Below are 16,879 nucleotides of genomic sequence, written 5' to 3' on the forward strand. Positions count from 1 at the left end.
ACAAAAAATACACTTATCCAATCCCCAACAATTGCAACTCTTCATTCAGCCCATCAATGATTCAATAGTCTAGGAGCTGGCGTTGTGGATTAGTGGGTAAAGCTGCCTGCTACACCAGCATCCCACATGGGTGCCATTTAGTGTCTCAGCTGCTCCACTTCCAACCCAGCTCCCTGCTAATGGCCTGAGAAAGACAGCAAAAGATGGCCAAAGAGTTTTGGTTCCTGTCATTCATGTGGGAGACCCAGATGACACTCCTGGCTCCTGGATTCAACCTAGACCAGCTCTGGCCATTGGGGCCATCTTGGGGGTGAACACACAGATGGAAGATATCTCCTTTCTTCCCCCATCATACCCCCATGACTCTTTCAAAATAAATAAATCTTTTTTTTTAAAAAAAAAGCCCAAATTCTGAAGTTTCTGATTTTGAGCTTCTGAGACCCCAAACTCTCATGGCTGTGAGCCCCTGTTCAATCAAAACCAGTCACCTGCTCCTGAGACACAATTGCAGGACAGGCACAGGTGTGCCTTCCATTCTAAAAGGGAAATAGGAAGTAGGTATTGGCCCAAAGCAAGACCAAAAATCAGTACAGCAAGTGTTACATCCTCAAGCTGCAAATCCAGTGTCTTGTGCACATCTGGGCACAACGTGTTAGGGCAGCCCTAACCCTACAGCTCTGCTGGGCGTGGCCCATGTTTCAGGGATCACAGGTTGGAGCCTGAGGTTGCCGCTCTCCAGGCTGGCACTGCACGGGGCGGCTCTACAGTTCTGGAGTCTGCAGTGGTGCCGCCCCACGGCCACTTTCACAGGCTGCACACGGATGTCAGTAGGTTTCAAAGCTGTACAGCCTGTTCACAGCTCACCCCCACAGGCACTGCCTGCCACTGATTTCTCTGCCTCCCTGAGACTCCACTGTGGCTTCCCTCCCAGGGCTCCGGCAAGCATCACCCCGTGAGGGGCTCCCTGTAGGGCTTTCATCCTGCGGCAAACCTCTCCCCATCTGTGTCCAGCCCTTGCGCTTCCTTAAGTGTTTTTTGAGCTAAATATTTAGTTTTGATTACAGTCATCTGTCATTTTTTTCTTCAGTGTTCCTAAGAAAACTCTGCTTCAGGCCGGCGCCATGGCTCACAAGCCTAATCCTCCACCTGTGGTGCCGGTACCTCGGGTTCTAGTCCCGGTTGGGGCACCAGATTCTGTCCTGGTTGCTCCTCTTCCAGTCCAGCTCTCTGCTGTGGCCCAGGAGTGCAGTGGAGGATGGCCCAGGTGCTTGGGCCCTTCACCCGCATGGGAGACCAGGAGGAAGCACCTGGCTCCTGGCTTCGGATTGGCCGACCCCAACACACCGGCCGCACTGGCCGTAGCGGCCATTGCAGGGTGAACCAAAGGAAAAGGAAGACTGTTCTTTCTGTCTCTCTCTCTAACTCTGCCTGTAAAAAAAAAAAAAAAAAAAAAAAAAAAACCACCTCTGCAACTCTGCTTCAACCCAAGAACACAAAAGTTCTTCCCTGTGCTGACTTCTAGATGTGTTATTGTTTTAACTTTTATAGCAGGTTTTCCTTTGAAAGCATGGTGAAGCTGCCATGACCCCACAGCTCTTGCATTCTGAGTCCCTGCATAAGCAGCAGCAGTGGAAGCCATTTCTACTGTGCACCTTCTGCACGAGCCTCAGCCTCAGGAGCTCCCTAAATGCCGGCAAACCTGCCGATTCAGCCTTCGGTGTGCAAAGAGCCCTGGGTTCCCTGAAGGCTCTGCCCTTCTCAGCCTCGTGGCCTGGGTCTCTGAGAAGCCCGTGAGGCGCCTTCTGGGCATCTTGCCAGGTGCTCCTCACAGGTGCGCGAGCCCGAGCCTGTGGTCGCTTCACTCCTCCTCCTCCAGGCTGAGAATTTCCAAACCTTTCCCCTTGTAGGTCCTGCCCTTGCTCCTGTATCCATCCAAAGCAGCAGCTCTGTTGCTTTGTCCTTCCCACATCTCCTCAGCTGGACCCCTGCGGCCACCACTTTTAACCTCTGAGCTTCTGTCACGGTTCAGCAAGGGCAGTCTTGTCCAGCTTTTAAGAGAACACTCATTTGCATCACAGGGCTCACATGGCCACGCTCCGAGATGCTCCAGCTGTCCCTTACTCCCTGGTCTTCTGAACATCTCCAGCCCCTCCCAGGCCTCATTCCCAGCCTCCCCCTCCGAACTCTCCTGCCTTCACCTGTCACACAATCCCCACCTGGCCTCCAATTTCAGGTATGGTTATGGCAATGCCACCTCTTCAACACTTTCCTTTGTTAGTCAGCTTCTCATGATTATAATGGAGGGCCTGGGGCAGACTGGGTTGCACTGCGGTTCACAGCTCTGGAGCCTACAGTCAGGAACCCATTGATCTGGCCCTTGGTGGCAGGTGGTTCTCTCCCAGGGAGCACACATCTGTCCATGTGTCTATAGGTCTGGATCTCTCTCCTTATAGTCGATTGGATCCATTTGGGGTTCACTCTAGTGACCCAATTTAATCTCAGTCACTTCTCAAGGGCATCCCTCTGAACACCATGACTGGCTTAAGTTTGCACTCTCTTAGTACCACTAACATAAGATTCTGGGGTTCAAGCCCTCATATGAATTTGGGGCACAAATCATACTCCAACCACAGTGACCTTGTACATGCTTTGTTAGACTGTCCAGTACTTTGCTTTTAAATATTCTAGCTAGTGTATATTTATTCAATTCCCAACTGTTGATTGCTACAGTGTAGAAATACACTGTATGTTGACATTGCTAAATCCACTTACAAACTCTCAACAGCTATTTCTGTATATTTGTTAGAATTCTAAGTACATCATCATGTTGTCTGGGTACAGAGGCATGTCCCTAGGTTCCTTTCCCTCTGCTTGCCATCTGTTTCTTTTCTTGTTAAACTTTACCAAGGACAACACTGAATAGATGTGGTCACATCAACATTATTGCCTCATTCCTGTATTTGGAGGAAAACAATCTTTCAACATAAAATGTGACAGTTCTTTTTCAATTCTAGTTTTTAGAAGTTCATTAATGCACAGACGTTGAATTTTACCAAAAGCCTCTTTTGCATCTGTTGAAGTGATTATGCTTTTCCCCTTTATTTGTGAATGTGGTAAAACGTATTGGTTTGATTTTTGAAATGCTGAATAAACATTCCAGAGATAGCCCCCACTTAGCTATAAATTATTATGATTAATACAAGGATATGTCAAAAGGTGGAAAAATTTTAAAATTAGTTTAATTTGGTGCAAAATAATTTTGATATCTACCCATAGTTTTTTCATAATATGGATTCTCCATAAACTTCCTTAAGATTCCTCAAATATTGCTGGCTTCAATTTACTAACATCTTAAAAGAATTTTTGCATGTGTCTTCATGATATATAAATCTGTAGCTTTCTTTCAATGTACTTTTCAGGCTTGGAACTGGTGTTATGCCAGTCTCATAAAATAAGCTGAGAAGTTTTCCTTCATCCATTATTTTCTGAAAAAGTTTGGGGAATGTTAGTATTTCTTCTTCCATACATGCTGGTGGAATTCAGCAGTGAAGCCACTGGGATTGGTATTTTCTTCATGTGAAGCATTTTAATTATGAACTCAATGTCTTTAATAAAGGGCTACTCAGACTTTCTATTTTTAGTGTGCTAGTTTTTATAATGTATCTCTTTCCAGTTATTTGTCCATTTTGTCAAAATTATCAAATGTTTTGGCATAAAACTGTTTGCATTGTTTTCTTATTGATTTTCAAAAAGATTTTATTTATTTGAGAGGCAGAGTTACAGAGAGAGAGACAGAGAGAAAGGTCCTCTGTACACTGGTTTGCTTCCCAAATGGCTGCAATGGCTGTAGTTGTGTGGTTCTAAAGCCAGGAGCCAGGAGCTTCTTCTGGATCTCCCACGTGGATGTGGGGCCAACACACCTGGGCCATCTTCCACTGCTTTCCCAGGCCATTTGCAGAGAGATGGATTGGAAGAGGAGCAGCAGGGACATGAACAGGTGCCCACATGGGATGCCACTTCCACAGGCTTAGCCTATTATGCCGCAGCACTATCCTCATATTGTCCTTTAACGCCTACTGAACTGAGGGTGGTAATCCTGTATTCAATCCTGATGTTGGTAATTATTTCTTTTTCACAGTTGTCACTGTTACTGTCTTCTCAGAGCACTAGCCCTGGTTTCCTTTATGCCTTCTCATTTGTCCACTTTCTATTTGGCAGATTTCCATGTTTTTCAATTACTTCCAACCCTCTGGCCATATCTGGGTTCACCTTGTGCTGTGTTTTCTAGCTTACTAAGGTGGGGTCTTGGATAATTGATTTTAGGTCTTCTTTTTCAAGATAAGCAATGAAAGCAACACGTTTTCCTCTCTGTCCTGTGTTAGTGGTATCTCACACATTTTGGTATGTGATTTCATTTTTTTTTTTTTTTAGTGATTTTTTTTTGACAGGCAGAGTGGACAGTGAGAGAGAGAGACAGAGAGAAAGGTCTTCCTTTTGCTGTTGGTTCACCCTCCAATGGCCACCGCGGCCGGCGCGCTGCAGCCAGCACACTGCGCTGATCCAAGGCGGAGCCAGGTGCTTCTCATGGTCTCCCATGAGGTGCAGGGCCCAAGTACTTGGGCCACCCTCCACTGCACTCCCAGGCCACAGCAGAGAGCTGGCCTGGAAGAGGGGCAACCGGGACAGAATCCGGCGCCCCGACCGGGACTAGAACCCGGTGTGCCGGCGCTGCAAGGCAGAGGATTAGCATAGTGAGCTGCGGCGCCGGCCTGTGATTTCATTTTATTAAAAATATTTTCTAATTTTCATTGTGGTTTCTCCTTTCCTTCATGGGTTGTCTTAAAGCATATGGTATAATTTTCAAATATTCGAGAAGTTTTCAAATGTCTTTCATTAATGATTTAGATTCTGTTGTGGTCAACCAACACACTCAATATTTAAATCCCTCAAATACGGTGAGACTTGCCGGAGGCTTGGAATCTTGTTTACTTTTGTGTGTGTCCCATGTACACCTGAAAACAAAATGCATTCTATTTCTGGATGGAACACTGTATAAATGCCAATTAAAAGGTTGGTTCATGGTGAGTTTTCTTTATACCAATTTCATCACATTTGGAAAATATGTGGCCATTTCTCTTTTAGTAGTCTTCCTCTCTCACCTTTTCTCCCTGGTCTCCAGTCATTCCTAAGTCACACACTGAAGATCAGTCATTGGGCCACTAAGGCTCTGTTAATTTTTGAATGTTTTCTTTTCTCACTGTCTTGGGGTTTGGAAAACTTCTGCGGTGGTAAGTTCAACGTCACTGATCTTTTCTTCTGTTGCTGTCACACTGTGAGGGCCCAGGATCAAACAGGCCTCCAAGAAGATCCCAAAGAAAACCACCCAGAAGTCCAGCAGGGACACTTACCTTTGTCACATGCAGGACCGAGGGTGGCCAGTCAATCACACGTCTGCTCGCACCTGGCCACAGCACACAGTGTAAGACAGCAAAACCAGCACAGCTGGTTGGTGGGTACTCCTGGCATTCCACACCGGCTTCCCCACCAGACTCGACTAAGACGCTGACCCTGGAGGTTGAGGGAGTGGGCCTATCCCAGGTTAGAGAACACATTTTCTCTTGGGGTAATGGCAATCATCTAATCTTCGAGTTTTTTCCTTTCTTTTTTTTTTTTTTTTTTTTTTTTTTTTTTTTTTTTGACAGGCAGAGTGGACAGTGAGAGAGAGAGACAGAGAGAAAGGTCTTCCTTTGCCGTTGGTTCACCCTCCAATGGCCGCCGCGGCCGGCGCGCTGTGGCCGGCGCGCTGCGGCCGGCGCACCGCGCTGATCCGATGGCAGGAGCCAGGAGCCAAGTGCTTTTCCTGGTCTCCCATGGGGTGCAGGGCCCAAGCACCTGGGCCATCCTCCACTGCACTCCCTGGCCACAGCAGAGAGCTGGCCTGGAAGAGGGGCAACCGGGACAGAATCCGGCGCCCCGACCGGGACTAGAACCCGGTGTGCCGGCGCCGCTAGGCGGAGGATTAGCCTAGTGAGCCGCGGCGCCGGCTTTCCTTTCTTTTTAATGCTGATGTGTGTCTTAGCACTTGAGTTCCGTTTGGTTCCTTTCTCGTCTTCCAGTCCTCTCCTCAGTTGTCCATGCTTTATTTAGGTCCCGAAACAGTTCAGGGCAGCGCCGTCGCCCCTGTCTGACCCCACAGCTCTTCGTCTCTGGGTGTGCTTCTGCAGGCGGCTTTGTCCCACGGTGACGAGCGGCACTCTCCTCGTGTCCGTATGTCCGGTTGTGGCTGAACGTTGTCCTTCTTCCCTAGAGAGTGCCGGGCCTGGGAGGCCCCGCTCAGTGACGCTGCCGGTGGCTCTGAGGCTTCATGCTCGCTTTGAAGCTCTCTGAGGGCAGGTGCGACTCCGCGCTAAACACTTGCAGGGTTCGGGGAGTTTTCTCGCCGGGTATTTGGAACTTAGATGTCTTCTGACCCTCGGGAGCTCCGAGAATGACTGACCTTGAGTCGCCCGGTCTGCTCAGCCTGCGGGTTCCACGCTCCACCTGATGGTGCGTTCTCAGCGGCGCACTCCAGGCACCTCTGGAAGCCCCTCCCCAGCGCCCCACACTGTGGGAGAGCTGGCAAGGGAGAGGCCCGCCCTGGACCCCGCCACTGCTGGGGAGGGCGTGTGAGGGTGCGGTTCCCGGGAGACACGGACCACGCAGACAGCAGCCCCTGACTGTGCACTCTGAAGTCTCCCGGCGGTTTCATCAGATTCATTCCTAGAAAGAGCGAAGGCAGTGCTCAGGGGCCAGGCTCAGCCTGGGGCGCACCGAGGAAGCACACGGCCGGTGGTCCCGGAGCCTGGGTCTCTGGTCACTCCTGCTGTCCCTGCTGACGCCACCAGCTGCTCAGCGGGCAGACCGCGAGACCGAGATGGTCTTGTCTCCGTTATTTCCGATCGAGTCAGAAATCCAGAGGACGTCTTTCTGCAAACAAGACACAGGAGCCCGTTCCCTTGAGGACACGACCTTCGCCCCACGGTCTGTGCAGGCCGAGCGCCGTGGCGGGGACAGGCGCCTCCTCCGGTCCTCGGTGTCGAGGCCGGCTCGCGGTCAGGGTTCTCTCTGGCCACAGGCGCGGCCATGAGCAAACGACCTGCGACCCTCACAAGCACCCGGTTAGCGCCACAGCACCGCCGCGGGTCCCCGCAACCTCACCTGCGGCACTCGCATCCCAGTCCACGTCCACTTCCGCGGGACGCAGTGAGCTCCAGCCGCGTCCACTTCCGCCTGCGCCGGCGCGCTGAGCTCCCTGCCTCCTCCACTTCCGCCGCGCGTCCACTTCCGCCGCAAATCCACTTCCGCCGCGCGTCCACTTCCGCCTGCGCCCTCCACTTCCGCCGCGCGTCCACTTCCGCCTGCGCCCTCCACTTCCGCCCTCGCGTCCACTTCCGCCCCTGCGCCCACTTCCGCCCCTGCATCAGGGAGATCCCGCCCCTGCGCCCACTTCTGCCTGTACATCAGGGAGATCCCGCCCTCGCGTCCACTTCCGCCCCTGCGCCACTTCCGCCCCTGCATCAGGGAGATCTCGCCCCTGCGCCCACTTCCGCCCCTGCATCAGGGAGATCTCGCCCCTGCGCCCACTTCCGCCTGTACATCAGGGAGATCCCGCCCTCGCGTCCACTTCCGCCCCTGCGCCACTTCCGCCCCTGCATCAGGGAGATCCTGTCTCCTTCTACTTCTGCCCCGCGTCCACTTCCGTGAGCTCTCAGCCACTCTCTCGCTTTGCTTTGAAAATCTTTTTTTTTTTTAAAGAATTATTTATTTGAACATCAGAGTTACACGGAGAGAGCAGGAGAGGCAGAGAGAGAGAGAGAGAGAGAGAGGTCTTCCATCCACTGGTTCAGTCTCCAAATGGCTGCAATGGCCGGAGCCGCACTGATCCGAAGCCAGGAGCCAGGAGCTTCTTCCAGGTCTCCCACGCGGGTGCAGGGACCCAAGCACTTGGGCATCTTCTACTGCTTTCCCAGGCCACAGCAGAGAGCTGGGTGGGAAGTGGAGCAGCCGGGTCTCAAACAGGTGCCCGTATGGGATGTTGGCGCTTCAGGCCAGGGCCTTAACCCACTGCGCCACAGCGCCGGCCCCTGAAATTCCTTTTTGCTGTCGTAATCAGTGGACTGAAGTTGGTGCCTCCTCGGTGGTGCCCACGCATCATCATCCGAACTTGATTTCTTAAATCGCCCAATCACAACCACAGTGTCTCTGGCATACCACGTGTCTGTGTGTTCCCACATGGCCACCACCATCCTCGCCAGTCCACGACGCCTTACGGGCAGTCTCATACCCGAAACCCAGCTCCCCGGCGTCACACCCCGCCCTGGGAAGGACCCCCATGCGGGAGAGCCGTGGATCCAGAAGCTACCACAGCCGGGGAAGCGACAAGGCAGTGGACACTCCACAAAATGGCCATGGAGTGAAACTGGTATAGGAATTAGGGCCCAACCCAAAAGGGCCCCAAAGGTCATGGGGCTGCACCCAAGCCTCCGATGCCAAGTGCAGACCCCTGGGAGCCCCGCCCCCTGTGCACAAGAAGCACCCAGGATCCCTGTGGGTAGCAGGACACTGAGCCAAGGGTGTTACAGAGCCAAAAGTCTTTAATGGTGCATTTGCTCAAGGGCCTTTAGAGACGGACTCAGCACATGGAAGGGAGGCTGCCCAAGGGGATACGCAGGCATGGACGATGCCCTGTGGTCCAGCTCAGCCCCACACAGGACCAGCAGACACCAGGGTGCATTCTAACTGTAGGGTGACCAGCTTCCAGGGGCAAGAACATGACTGGCCTGGGAAGACAAGTCCATCAGCAGCAGGACTGTCCCGAGGAGAGGCCGCAGCAGGCGGGGCGGGAGCAGGCGGGGCGGCAGAGCAGGGACACGCAGGAGGCCGGGCGGCAGCAGCTGGGCTGGCAGGAGGGGGCGGGCACGCAGCAGGCGGGCCTGCACACGGGGCGGCAGAGCAGGGACACGCAGGAGGAGGGTCTGCAGCAGGACGAGGGGCAGGGGCTGGGCTGGCAGCACGAGGGGCGTGGGCAGACGGGCACACAGCTCAGGGGCTTGCAGCAGAGGGTCACACAGCTGGGCTGCTGGCAGGGGGAGGAGCAGCACGAGGGCTGGCAGCAGGGGGAGGAGCTCCCAGAGCAGACGGGCACACAGGAGACGGGCACACAGCTCACGGGCTTGCAGCAGAGGGTCAGATAGCTGGGCTGCTGGCAGGGGGAGGAGCAGCACGAGGGCTGGCAGCTAGACTGCTGGCAGCAGGGGGAGGAGTCCCCAGAGCAGACGGGCACACAGGAGACGGGCACACAGCTCAGGGGCTTGCAGCAGAGGGTCAGATAGCTGGGCTGCTGGCAGGGGTTGGAGGAGCAGCACGAGGGCTGGCAGCTAGACTGCTGGCAGCACAGGGGCGTGCAGGAGCTGGTGCACGCTGACTGGTAGCTCCCTGGGGTGCAGAGGAGGGTCACGGAGGGGGCTGGGGCGCAGCAGCTGGGGGCGCAGCAGGGGGGCTCGCAGCAGCTCTCTGGGCAGTCGTCCACCTGCCAGGAGTCGGGGCAGGGGTCACAGGAGCCGGGCATGCAGACGTTGCTGCCGTAGCTCAGGTTGCTGGAGCAGACGGACATGGTGGAGGCGGCCGTGGCGGGCGGTGAGCTGGGCAGGGGTGAGTGGGTGAGTGAGTGAGTGGGTGAGGGTGTGTGTGGAGTGGCTCCAAGATCTCCAGCTTTTATCCCCTGCAGGGTGTGTGTTGCCCCAGCAGGAGGCTCTGCATCTCCCACCCTTCCTTGTTGGTGTTTGGAGCCTTTCCTTGGAGAACAAACAGTGGCTGACTCAGTTTCCCGAGTGGTTCCTCAGCTTGCAAAACTTGAAGTTGGCGTGGGTTGTTCCTGGATGTTCTTAGAAGGATCGCTGGAGGGGGCGTAGCCAGTCGTGTGCCTGCCCAGAGTCTCTTGGTGCCAAGCCCAGGGCTGTCAAGGGCCCTGGGTCCTGGGCGTGGCTGCTGTGAGTCACTCTGGGCCCCTCTGCAGTGGAAGCTTGGAGATTAGCCCTGCTTGCTGTCTAAATAAAGGTGGCCGTGTCACGGTCTCCATGCCAGGAGCTAATCATTCCCTGGCCTCAGCAGCAGACTGTGTGGTTAAGCAAATTGGACGGTCTCATGGATCTGGGGGTCAAGCTGTCAGCAGGGCCCGTTACTCTGAGGCCGTGTGGGAGGACCTGTCCTGGCCTCCATCTGCTGCTGGTGGTGGCTGGTGAACCTGGGCCTCCCTTGGCCTTGGCGTGTGGCAGCCCCGCCCAAGCCTCAGTCTGTGACCACAAGGTGTCTTCCTGGGGCTGTGCATCTGAATCCCCCCTTTCTGGGGACCCCAGTCCCTGCATTAGGGCCTGCCTGCTGACCTCATTGTAACCTGATCTGAATGGGCGCCTTCCCAGGGCTGGGGCGCTCGAGGTGTGAGCTGCTCCGGGCAAGGACTGATCCCAGGGCCATTTCTTGAATCGTGGTTCACTGAGCGGCTGTCGGCATGCCCTCTGACGCCTCGGCCACAGGCTGAGCTCAGCGGCCGGTGGTGGACACATGCGCCTACCCACCTGACCGTGGCCATCATCCCGGCTCCAGGAGAACCATGGCCTTGCATGGAAATCTCGTACTGGAGCTTGTACTGAAGGCCCAGGGCGCCTTCCTTTGTGACCTCTCGGCTTCACTTACGGGCTTTCTTGTCAGGGTCAACGCGTGCAAGAGCCCATCTTCATTCTGACAACTTCCACACAACCAGGGGTCAGGGACCTGCTCTGGACACCAGCATGGTGGCCGCTCCTCCCCAGAGCGATCTGGGACAGCCCCCGCCCCACTCCACAGCAGCGTCTGCTCTGGACCCCACTGTGTTGTGCAGAGACCCATGGGGCTTCCATGGCCTGATGGGGGCTCAGCCTGTCCTTGTCCCTGGTGAGCCTGGTCCCTGTGCAGAGGACTGGTTGGGAGCATTGCAGCACACCCCTCCCGTAGGGTTTGTCTGCTGTGTTCTCAGGGTTCCACTGAGGTCCCCGCACTAGGGACAGATCCCATAGCAGTGCAGAGTTGCAGCCTGGGGCGTCATCGCCGGTGAGGCCACTGTTGCTCCTCTGTGATTCATGAATGGTTTGGGGAGATTCTTCCCGACTTCGGGGAGACCCCGCTCTGCGTAGCCGTGGGGGTCCACACTGATGGGGCTGTTCAGGTGCTGTCGGCTCCGGCTCTCGCGGGCAGCTTCATCCCTTCTGTGCTGGGTGATTTTCTCATGAGCGCATGTTGGATTTTGTGGAATGTCTTTTTCTTCACGTGGAGACAATCGGTTTCCTGTCTCAGTCTGTTTCAGGGTGAATTCCCCTAGCTGACTGTTAACACATTTTGGCTCGGAAGTAGGTTCTGGAGCTGTGGAGCCAGCGCCGAGGTCTTGGGTACCCACAAAGTCAGAGCCCCTGCCCAGGTCCCAGGTCGCCAGGCCTCAGGCGGGCAGTGCCCGTCTCTGTGGGGCTGCGTCTGCAGGTTCCGCTGAGCACACGTCCGAGACCTCCGGCAACAGCGGCGTCTGAGCTGACCGCGCTGCCCGTTTCCTGAGCCCCCGAACAGGATGGACTAGCGACGGTTTATGCAGCGCTTGCGTGCATCAGAGGCTCCACACTCGGCGGCCCGAGCAGGCTCCGGGCAAGTCCTGTGCCATCTGATGTCCTCAGATGCAGTGTCCTCCGTGGGGTGCCTGCATGCTCGTGAGGGCCTTGGTCCCTGCGTGTCCGGGGTTTTTGGGTGTGGCAGGTGTTTCCTCCGCTGCTGTTTCCTATACAAGACGACACAGAATTGGCTTTTATCTCTTTAAATAAGGGGTACAGTTTTCCAAGGAACTGGTGCCTCCTCAGTGGAGAGCCTCTCTTGGGTGTCAGTGGCCCTCGTGGCGGTGGCCGCTGCTTTCGTGGGCTCTGGGGTGCATGCCCATGGACCTGCTGCCAGGGCTTTAAGTACATGTGCACGCGCGGCTTGTAGGGCACCCTGGTTCTCCTTGCAATGGCCGTAAGGTGTTTCGAGTCCTCCTTTTTTTGTCCTTAATATCGGAAATCTCTCCGCCCCCTCCCCCTTGTGCTCTGCCAATGCCGTCGACCCTCTTAGCCCACGGAGGGGTGATCCCTCCCCTCTCCCTGGCCACCCTCACGCCCCTCCCTGCCTGGAGCCAAGCTCCCTGGGGGCTCCTTTGCCCTTCTTTCTCTAGTTTCTCAAGGCTGAGCTCTGCCGACTGGGTCCCACCTTCCTTCCCTTCTCACGGAATGGCCCTTCCTCCGCGAACCCTGGGGCCCAACCTGGCCCGCAACCTGAGGCCTTGGATGTGCCCACCCCAGGGCCCTCCTGGGCTTGTTTCCCAGAGTCCCAGCCCCAACATGCATGTCCTGTTGCTGTGGTGTGGTGAGGACTCCCGTGTGCTGGAATTTGAGGGCAGGCAAGCACTGGGGCCTGGGGCTGTTTCCAGCACTCCTCTGCTGTTCCTGTCTGCACCTGCCAGCCGGGACATGGAGCAGGCCCGGAAAGCCACTGGATTGTGGGGCTAATCCCGCCTGGCGGGAGACAGCAGTGTTTCCTCCTGCAAAATCCCCGGGGTCAGAGGTGGGAGCAGGAGGAGGAGGAAGTGTCCTGGGTCCTTGGTCCTGGAAGGAGCCCTCTGGGTGGGATCCCAGGCGTGGAGCATCCTGTACTGGATGAGTTGGGGATGACGTTCTCCACCCCCAGGCCGGCCCCGGGCAGTCTCCTGAGACGCCATCCCTGCACCCCGCTGGACCACACATGAGAATGACAGGAAGTGAAGATCTGGTTTCGAGCTGGCAGGCACGTGGCCACGGGTGAATGGGTTCCCAGGCTCTGTGTGAGCCTCACCAAGAGCCCTGCTGCCCACCTCGTGCAGCGGGTGAGGCAGCAGCCGTTCACTGCAGCCCCGGTGATGGGCTCCAGCCGGCAAACTCAGGCCTGTAAGATGTGGTCGCAGGACGAGGCCATCCAAGCAGATTCCAGGTCTGAGGGCCCCAGCCACCCTTGGGTGACACGACACGGCGCTGGGGGACGCACAGATCAGCAGGGGTGGCCTGAGTAACGCGGGCCTGTGCTGCTCTCGGCCTCCGTGTGTCACAGGTGCATGGTCACTCGGCTCCAGTGGGGAACGAGGCAGTGATACTGATGGTTCTCACGACAGACGCCCTCCACTGAGACTTGCAGCCTCACAGCGGTGTGGCAGAGCACATGCCACAGACGCCACACTTGGGATTCGGCACTCGGAGCCTTCCTGGGCCGTGATCTGCGGCCCCCTCCTCTCCTCAGCCACGGCGGGAGGGAAGTGACTGTGCTCAGCAGGGCGCTTGTGCTAAGTGTGTGGTGGCTTGGGTGCAGTAATGCATTTTCCACTCAGCAGTGCGTTCCACCTTCTCCAGCTCAGCTGAGCTCCTGACAGGGGCCAGTCCCCATGCTTCCATTTTCCAGGGAAGGCTGAGAGGCTGAGGGCGCCGCAGGCCAGACCTGGAGCCCAGGGTCTGTTTTAGGGTCCCGTGTGCAGCCAGCTTTGAGCTGGTCCCTCTGGCTAGCACATCCCTCTGCCGAGCTACACTCGGCTTCAAGGCAGCCACCATTCCCTTCTGAAAGGACCATCACAAGAAGCCAGGCGGGCCCCAGCAGGACTCCCACGGGCACACGAGCCAAGGGTGGCCCCCGGTGTGGCCTGCCAGTGATGGATTTGAGGCATCTCGGGGGTAGGTCCTGGGCTGAGCCCTGTCACCTGCACCTGGTGAGAGCTGTGTCATTTCCTGGGATGGCCACGGAGGAGAGTGTGAGCCATCTCTTGGGGAGGCTGTGATCGGCACCAAGCCAGCTTCTCATCCTCTGTCTGTGGAGAACTCCCCCAGGAAGGGACAAAGCTCCCTGTGTAGGCAGGGAACACCAACACATCTGGGGTGGGTTTTTGCCAAAGCAAAGCCCACTCCTATTTGCCCAGATTGCCCAGGGTGGGGGAGGGGCTCCACATGGCCCAGCCACACCCTGGGGGTTGGCAGTGCCACAGGGAAACCACCCCTGGCAGGGTCTCTCAGAGGCTTGGGGTGGGCCTCGGGTGCACAGAGCCTGCTGGGCCTCGCTGGGCATCTCCAGGGCCAAGCCCAGACTCCCCAGGGTGTTGGTCAAGGTCCCAGAATAGAGTTGTCCCACAATCCCCACCTCCAGGGGCCAGAATCCTGCCAGTATCATGGTGGGACCTGTCCCTCCTCCAGGTGTTGGCTACCTTTAAGCATTCACAACAGTGGAGAAAACACAGGTCCTTCCTCGCAGGTGCTCCATGGCCTGGCAGCTTTTTAAAATGTATTCGTTTTCATTACTATTTGATAGGCAGAGACGCTGAGAGGTAGACAAAGAGAGACCTTCCATCCACTGGGTCACTCCCTACATGGGCGCAACCACCAGTGCTGCAGCCAGGAGTCGGGAGCTCCATGTGGGCCTCCCACGCAGAAGGGGCCCAGTGCTTGAGCCATCCGTCACCTGCTGCCTCCCAAGGTGAGGATTAGCAGGAAGCTGGACAGGAAGTGGAACCAGACACTCAGATACATGACACAGGCATCCCAAGTGTGACGTAACCATTGTGGCAACACCTCCCTCCCAACCCGGTGGCATATCTCGTAGCACTGTGCAAGGTCACGAGAGCTGCCGCACTGTTGGCCTCCTGCGGTTAGACAAACACAGCATTGTGTACTTTTTCTGACAGGCAGAGTGGACAGTGAGAGAGAGAGAGAGAGAGAGAGAGAAAGGTCTTCCTTTGCTGTTGGTTCACCCTCCAACAGCCGCTGCGGCTGGCGCACTGCGGCTGGCGCGCTGCGGTCGGCGCACCGCGCTGATCCGATGGCAGGAGCCAGGTGCTTCTCCTGGTCTCCCATGGGGTGCAGGGCCCAAGCACTTGGGCCAACCTCCACTGCACTCCCTGGCCACAGCAGAGAGCTGGCCTGGAAGAGGGGCAACCGGGACAGAATCTGGCGCCCCGACCGGGACTAGAACCCGGTGTGCCGGCGCCGCAAGGCGGAGAATTAGCCTAGTGAGCCATGGCGCCGGCTAGCATTGTGTACTAAGACAGCCTTCCATCCACACGTGTCCCAGATCCTTCTGGGGCCATGGCCATGCAGCTAGGCAAGCCCACAGTGTGTACCGTGACGAAGTCCCGCCTTGTGCTGGCCACGCCCACTGAGCAGTCACAGCAGGGTCACTCCCTGCCCCAAGAGCACAGCCAGATTCTGCAGAACGAGGATATGTGCTTGTCCCATGCCAATGGGGGAGTTGGGGGGTGCAGTGCTCTGCAGCTCACTCCAGCCTGGGCGGCCATGCTGTGCAAGGATGGAGGGGCCTGGGGACTGCTCTGTGCCCAGCCTGATGCTCCAGACATGGGGCAGAGGGCTCGGGCTCCTGGCCCGGACTGTGCCACTGCAGCTGTCCCAGGGGGTCTCCTGTGCTTGAAATCTTTGACGTGGCGTTGCCATTTGTGTGGAGGCTGATGTACTGACAAGCAGGAGTGCCGTCCACTGCTCATCCTCCTCCTGTGGCTGTGTCGTCCCCACCGCCCTGACTTCCCTCTTGTGTCAGTGCCTGCGATGGCCCTGTTTCCTGTCTGCTGCAGCGCCTGCCTGATTCCTGACCACGCTGTGGACAGGCTGCTTTCCTTGAGTGGAGAGAAGTGGGCTCGGCTTTGTCCACTTCTCCCTTTTCCTGGCGAGTGGCCCTCACCCACACCCTGCCAGCAGCCAGCTCTGTCTCCTGTGGCTGCTGCACCCGGCACCCTCCAGGAAGCTGCAGCTGCCTGTGGCCAGCCCCTCCTTTGTCTTGGAGGGAGTCGTCCATGCAGGGGCAGCTTGGCCAAGGGCAGAGGCCCTCCAACTGCCACCCACTGCTCATGGGGTGCTGCACATAGCGGGGTGTGTCATGGTTCTCCTGTGGTCCCGACCACTTCACAGCACAGACCCCAACACCCCCATGGCCCAGTGGAGCCACAGCCATACTGCTTCAGGAAGGTCACTGGTTCGACTCCTAGGGAGGGTGCTGCTCAGATTTCTGGGTCATTCCATAGGCTGCATGGCCACACTGGCAGCAGGGCCAGAAGGTATCCCAGCTAACCAGCTGGGCCAGATGAGCTGCTCCAGAAGCCCCCATCTGTCCTGAGGCTCTCCACGCACCCCCTTTGCCTTTGCAGGCACACATCAGGCCGCATCAGCCCACCAGGTGCCTCTGATGACTTTGAACTTGGAAAGGGAGCCTCTCCCCAGGGTGCACCTGCTTCTGATGCGGGCCAGGGGGAGGCGCTGCCCAGCTCCATGGCAGTGCCCAGGCCCGTGTGGGACGCTGCACCGTGCGACAGCACCTGGCCAGGCTCTGCCAGGGCACATGGCACGCAGAGGCCTAGTGATGGGATCCTTCCCCCCGGAGCCCCCCTATGGCAGGCCTGTCTGCATGAGGGCCCTGCTCCCGCCTCTGAGCATGCACAGCCAAAGGCAGGGCCCGCTCAGCCTGGGCAGATTTCAGGAGTGACACGCAGGCAGCCAGAGGCAGTTGTTACCACTCCTGACTAGGGTCTGGGAAGCTCCTGGGCCACAACTTGCCCGGCTGTGGCGAGGGCAGAGCCGGCAACCTTAGCAGCAAGCAGGGCCCTACGGTGGGGGTCTCCGAGCCACTCAGCGAGGCCTACCAGGGAACCTTTAAGGGCAGAGTGAGGGCTGTGTGATGCATTCTGAAGAATCACCCTTGGCCACAACGATGGACAACATGGTGGCCCCAGGGAAAAGAGACAGGTGCTGCCAGGTGAACGTCCTCGTGGGAGTGG

The 16,879-nt window shown here is 56.9% G+C and overlaps 2 protein-coding genes across 3 annotated transcripts in view; one reads left to right on the forward strand and one right to left on the reverse strand.

Annotated features, from left to right (window-relative positions):
• Positions 1-16,879, forward strand: part of TSPEAR (thrombospondin type laminin G domain and EAR repeats) — a 155,952-nt gene that overhangs the window by 79,417 nt on the left and 59,656 nt on the right. The gene's annotated exons all lie outside the window — the stretch shown is intronic.
• LOC100344792 (keratin-associated protein 10-12) lies at positions 8,614-9,741 on the reverse strand. Its single transcript, XM_051839953.2, has one exon. It carries the CDS (start codon positions 9,650-9,652, stop codon positions 8,837-8,839), a length of 816 nt encoding a protein of 271 aa, XP_051695913.1. The 5' UTR covers positions 9,653-9,741; the 3' UTR covers positions 8,614-8,836.

This window comes from Oryctolagus cuniculus, chromosome 4 (genome assembly GCF_964237555.1).
Source record: "Oryctolagus cuniculus chromosome 4, mOryCun1.1, whole genome shotgun sequence".
Classification (NCBI taxonomy): Eukaryota; Metazoa; Chordata; class Mammalia; order Lagomorpha; family Leporidae; genus Oryctolagus; species Oryctolagus cuniculus.